General features: G+C 46.7%; 1 protein-coding gene across 2 annotated transcripts; it reads left to right on the forward strand.

Moving 5' to 3' along the window:
• Window positions 1-532: 532 nt before the first annotated feature.
• Gpr55 (G protein-coupled receptor 55) lies at window positions 533-5,495 on the forward strand. Of its 2 annotated transcripts, XM_076866779.2 has the most exons (2): window positions 533-553; window positions 4,560-5,495. In XM_076866779.2, the coding sequence occupies exons 1-2, from the start codon at window positions 533-535 to the stop codon at window positions 5,493-5,495; spliced, it is 957 nt and encodes a 318-aa protein (XP_076722894.2). The 2 variants fall into 2 exon arrangements, with proteins under 2 accessions (XP_076722894.2, XP_076722893.2); XM_076866778.2 differs by lacking the exon at window positions 533-553 and having other exon boundaries at window positions 4,536-5,495.
• The last annotated feature ends 361 nt before the right edge of the window (window positions 5,496-5,856 follow it).

Consider the following 5,856-nt stretch of genomic DNA (forward strand, 5'->3'; position numbering starts at 1 on the left):
AAACCAACTTTTTGTTTTGTCAGTTTTTTCAATTGTTGTGATCTCAGCTCTGATTTTAATTATTTCCTGTCTTCTACTGCTTTTGGTGTTGATTTATTCTTCTTTTTCTAGGGCTTTGAGATGTAGTATTAGGCCATTTATTTGTTGACTTTTTATTCTTTTAATGAATGTACTCAATGCAATAAACTTTCCTCTTAGTGCTGCCTTCACAGTGTCCCAGAGACTTTGATAGGTTGTTCTAATTTTTTTTGAACATCCTAGGTTTTTGTGTCCACCAGCATCCTATCTTTTCTGCTGTCCAGTTCAGCCCTGTGTCTCCTGCTGGTGACCAACAGTGGTCAGATCTCCCTTCCAGAGACCCCGCTGCTGGGGGCCCTGGAGACGGACATGGCAGCTCAGGTCCACTGTGGTGTTGACACAGAGTCCACACCTTCCTGCCCCCAGACAGTGACTGAGCCCAGCAGAGGTACTGGGCCTGGGTGATTCCTGTTCTGCCTGGGGCTCCTCCAACAGGCAGCCATTGCTCAGGGACATGCCACAGCCTGGCCAAGATGTTCTCAGAGCTGCCTGTGGTCTCAGGCTCTTCCTCCTGGGCCCTTCCTTCCTGTCGCCTGCCACAGGGTCAGACTGCGGGGGTCGGGGCGTTCCTCTCCACTCCTGCTCGCCCTTTCACTCTTTTGCAGCACTTCCCCTGACCAGGCTTCTAGATGTCGTCAGTGTCTCAGCACCTGCTTCTCAGAGGATCTGAAGGGGCTCAGCCACCTGCACTGTGAGGAATGGATTGGTACCGAACCCTGGGTTGGCCAGAACAGGAGTCGCCAATGGCCGCAGTCCCCAGGTCAAGTGAGAACGGGTCTTTATTAGCAGCTCTTCTTAGAGAAGGATGACTATTTCTTTCTTTTTTTTTAAATCTTCTAATTCTTTTTTTAAATTTATTTTTTAATTCATATAGGACAGTGGAATGCATTACGATTCGTTTTACACATATAGAGCACAATTCTTCATATCTCTGGTTGTATACACAGCATATTCACACCAATCCGTGTCTTCATACCTGTGCTTTGGATAACAATGGTCATCACAGTCCACCATCATTGATAACCCCCTGCCCCCTCCCTCCCCTCCCACCCCTCTGCCCTATCTAGAGTTCGTCTATTTCATCTTGCTGCAGCCGGAGTGCATTTGTGCCTTTTTATCTTAAGTCTAGTGAAGCTCCTGATTTTTTTTTTTTAAAAGAGATTCTTTAAAAGATGGCTTCCTTTGACCTTCAGAGGGAATTCAGAGGATTAATATTTCAGATTCTCTGCTCACTCTGCTATTAGCTGGCAGGATTTTTTTCAGCCTAATTTCTTCTTGCCAGTCTGCGGAGTGAGTGCTCTCTCTGGCTTCAAAGATTGCCATCTGAGAAGTTTCCATTTGAAGTCTGTCAGTAATTCAAATGTGACCTTTAGGACAGTCCTACTGGAAAACACGGAGGGGAATGGTGTCTGTCTCCCACAGGACACCTGCTTCAGTGAACACAGTAAACTCAGGAAACACAGGCCTGGGTTGCATGCTTTCCACCCAACCATCTTCCCTCTCTGTCATTCATTTCTTTTCTTCCTAATTTAGCCATATTTGGGGTTTGAGTTGATCTTTGAGCATCACTGATTTTCTTCTTGGCTACTTTAGTTCTAGTCTTCAAACCACCCCCAATATGGTAGATTCATCTATGGAGTTTCCCAGAGTGTGACCAACCCCAAAACAGATGCTCTATGCTTTTTTTTTTTTTTTTTTAACTTTTGTTTGATTTATTTAAGCATAAAGTTTTGCTTAATTTTAGTGGTTCTTGGTTTTTCTGCTATCTCTGATCTTGAAGATGACTTCTCTAAGGCATTTGCTCTCTATGACATAGTTCATTTAGACCTGCTTTTCTCATCATTTAAACATTTATCCTGTGGGTCCCGAGATGTGCTAGTTATTTTTTGAGACAGTCCTGTGGCTCTTTGGCAGGTTTTGTCAAGAGGAGGCAGCCTGCTGGCCTGTATTTGGTCCATTCTTCCTCCAGTAGCAGCCGTTTCACGGGGCCTGAGTTCAGGACCAGTTTTGCAGAGGTTCTGCCTGCTCTCCCATGGCGCACCATCCTCATGCACTGAAGGGACCAAAGCTTTAATCACCAGGAGATGTTTCCCTGGGTCTCTTGTGACATGAGCCCATGAGAAAAGCTAACACAGAGGAAAGCACAGACTCTTTGGAAAGCCACCAAATAAAGTAATGTATGCTAATGTTTAACCCACAGTGCTCGATGGGTGGTATATCCTTATATCTATAAATACATATCTACAGGCCCATATATTATATATAAATATATATTATTATATATTATATAATACATATTATATACATTTCTATATTATATTTATATACATTTATATATTATATATTTTTCTTTTAATTAAGAGAATGAAGAGGTTTGGGAATGATATTTCATACAAGATCTTCAAAAATACCTAAATCCTTTCTTCCAAAGGCTCCCAAGGAACTGTAATTATGGTAAAGAATAGGAGAGGGGGAATTCTCTTGCAGTTTCATAGTTATCAATAACTGATCAATAAATAAGTCACAGGAATGTTTATTACGGAATTTTTGTTACCCTATAAAGCACTAGGAAACCTAAGTGTTTGTCGATAGGCTACTAATTCCTAAAGGAATTGTGGTTTATTCACACAATGGGATGCAGCAGAGCTGCTAGGAAGAGAAGTTGGCTTATATACACTGATGTGGAACAATTCCCAGAAACACAGTTAAGCAAAAAAGCAAGGGACAGAGCTGCAGGTATAATATTTTTGAAATTTTAAAGCTGTCCCCTTACGTATGCATGGACTTGGGAAATTGCTGGGAAAAGCATGCAAGGAGCTGCGAACCATGGCTGACTCTAGAAGGTACAACCGAGGCCCTGGGTTCCGGTGACCTTCCTCAGCATGGTCTTTTGTACTGTTCGGCTATCTTATTGGGTGCATGGAATTCTTTTTCAATTAAAAAACAAACAAACAAAAAAAAACTAGTATAACAATAAAAGCTAAAACAGTTGTCCGGTGAGGGTCACTGGTGCAGGGCCCTCCAGTGACAGGCTGTGTTGATGCTCTTCCCTGCCAGCCAGGAGGTCATGGAGGGTGGAGGACGTATGCAAAGTGAGGGTCACGGAGCAGGCCGAGCTGCGAGACACTGAAGCAAGAGGCCCAATGTGATCAACTTTCTACAAGAGACGCTGGGCACTAGCGAACACAGGCTGTCCAATGTCACATCAGCGGCTTGGCTTCACTTGCGGGGAGGTGGAGGGGGGAGGGCAGAGGTGGCAGGGAGGTGGTGGTGGCAGGATGGGGTCATATTTGAATTTTCTCCCCAGCAGCACTGATTCTGGATGCTGGGGTCGAACATCAGGTTGTGATGTGGTCCAGGGCCACCTGCCTTGGTATTGACACCCACAATGGCACACCCCAGGCTCTCTCAAAGTGGCCAGGCTTATTTATTGCTCAGTTATTGATAACTATGAAACTGCAAGAGAATGCTCCCTCTGCTCTTTGCCCTCCTCCTGCCTCAGACCACGTCCCTGTATCACCACCCCTACAGCCTCGGTTCCCTTCCCCTGATCTTCCACCTCTCTAAAGGCCTTTCCTTGCCCCATAGAGACCACAGGCCCCCACTTCATTCCCTCTGGGGACATCTTTTCTTCCATGTTTCTCCATTTTCTGTCTGGTTTTCTCTTTGGGGTAGCAAGAGGCTGAGGCAGCTCCGGACTTTGCATCTGCCCAACTTCTAATCCTGCAGAAAGAAACCCAAGCAAGAATTGTATTGCTTTTCATTGCCTCTGAGTGGGTCAAACATTTGCCCCTGAACCAGTGACAGAATAATTCCTGTGTCTGGAAGACTGTCATATGCTGACTGAGAGTATTCCTACAGCCAGAGGTGAAGTCACAGTGAGTGGGAGGGCACGGGGGACAACGTGTAGAGAGGAGCTGAGTCCTGGAGGCAGCATTCGAATCCTGGATCCAGCTGCACCTGAATATAACCCTACCCTAGTTTTCGCGTTTCCCATTATGTGAAATTTTCTCTCTGCTTCAACCATTTTGGGTCAGGGTTTGTATTGAATAAGATATTAAGCAATTTATTGTAAAGTAGGCTTGGTGTTAGATGACTTTTGCCAATGTCAGGCTAATGGAAGTGTTCTTAGCACATTCAAGGCAGGATAGGCTGCACTGCCGTGTTTGGTGATCAGGCATTTAAAGGCATTTTACCCTCCTGATGAGTTTATTGGGACGTAACTCCATTCTAAGTCCATCTCATGCCATCTGAATGAAAAAGTAACCATGGCTTTTTCTGGGGCAGGGGGATTAGAAGTCACTCTCTCTTCAGTGTTTTCTGATCGTGACTCGAGGAACATGGATTGCTGCACGATCCAAAGGAAATATTTATTCTTTTCCACCAAGTCCTTCCAGTCCCTCACTCAAGAGAGTGACAGCACCATCTAACCTGCCCTTGGTGTTGCAGGCAAGAACATGAGCTGGCTGCACGCAAGTGAGAACTGCTCCTTCAGTGACGTGGACGAGCTGATGAAGACCCTGCAGCTGGTGGTCCACGTCCCCACCTTCCTCCTGGGCCTGCTCCTCAACCTGCTGGCCATCCGCGGCTTCAGCACCTTCCTGAAGAAGAGGTGGCCAGACTACAGGGCCACCTCCATCTACATGATCAACCTGGCCGTCTTTGACCTGCTGCTGGTGCTCTCGCTCCCCTTCAAGTTGGTCCTGTCGGACGTGCGGCCGCCCTCCTCGGCCTCCTGCACGCTGGTGGAATGCCTCTACTTTGTCAGCATGTACGGAAGCGTCTTCACCATCTGCTTCATCAGCCTGGACAGGTTCCTGGCCATCCAGTACCCGCTCCTGGTCAGCCACCTCCGGTCCCCCAGGAAGACGTTTGGGATCTGCTGCGCCATCTGGGTCCTGGTGTGGACCGGGAGCATCCCCATCTACAACTTCCATGGGAAAGTGGATAAGTTCACGTGTTTCCACAACATGTCGGACGGTACCTGGAGTGCCAGGGTCTTCTTTCCTCTCGAGGTGTTCGGCTTCCTCCTTCCCATGGTCATCATGTGTTTCTGCTCCTCCAGGAGCATCCACATTCTGCTCGCTCGCAGGGGCCACACCCAGGACTGGGTCCAGCAGAGAGCCTGCATCTGGACCATCGCGGCCAGCCTGGCAGTCTTCGTGGTCTCCTTCCTCCCAGTCCACCTGAGCTTCTTCCTGCAGTTCCTGGTGAGGAATGGCTTCATCATGGAGTGCAGAGCCAAGCAGAGGATCAGCTTGTTCTTGCAACTGTCCATGTGTTTCTCCAATGTCAACTGCTGCCTTGACGTTTTCTGTTACTATTTTGTCATCAAAGAATTCCGCACGAACATCATGGCCCATCGGCCGTCTAGGGTCCAGCTGGTCCGCCAGGATACCATGATTACCAGGGGCTAAGGGAAGGCAACCTAGCTCTAAGGAAAGAAATCCCAGTGCCTAATTCTTGTAAGGGACAGCCCTTTCCAATTGGTATGCTTCCCCTTTGATGCTCATTGGATACCTTATTTGCTTTTCATACCCACTAATGTCCACATGGCTTGATGGACATCACCCCATATGATGAAGAACCTAAGCACTAGGTGAATTCTGCGTTCAAATAGCATGAGGCAGAAGGATTGAACAGAATGCATCTGAAAAAAAAAAAAAACTTTTTCTCAACTCTCTCATCCTTCTATTCAACTAGAAGATTCTAGAAGGGAAGAAAGAAGAGGCAAGAGGAGTTAGGGAGGCAACGAAGAGCAATGGTGGAAGGTGACTT

This window comes from Callospermophilus lateralis, chromosome 9 (assembly GCF_048772815.1).
Source record: "Callospermophilus lateralis isolate mCalLat2 chromosome 9, mCalLat2.hap1, whole genome shotgun sequence".
NCBI classification, from domain to species: Eukaryota; Metazoa; Chordata; class Mammalia; order Rodentia; family Sciuridae; genus Callospermophilus; species Callospermophilus lateralis.

Excerpts from the sequence above, each read along its gene's own strand:
- Gpr55 (XM_076866778.2), top strand. The coding sequence starts at position 4,536 with ATGAGCTGGCTGCACGCAAGTGAGAACTGCTCCTTCAGTGACGTGGAC.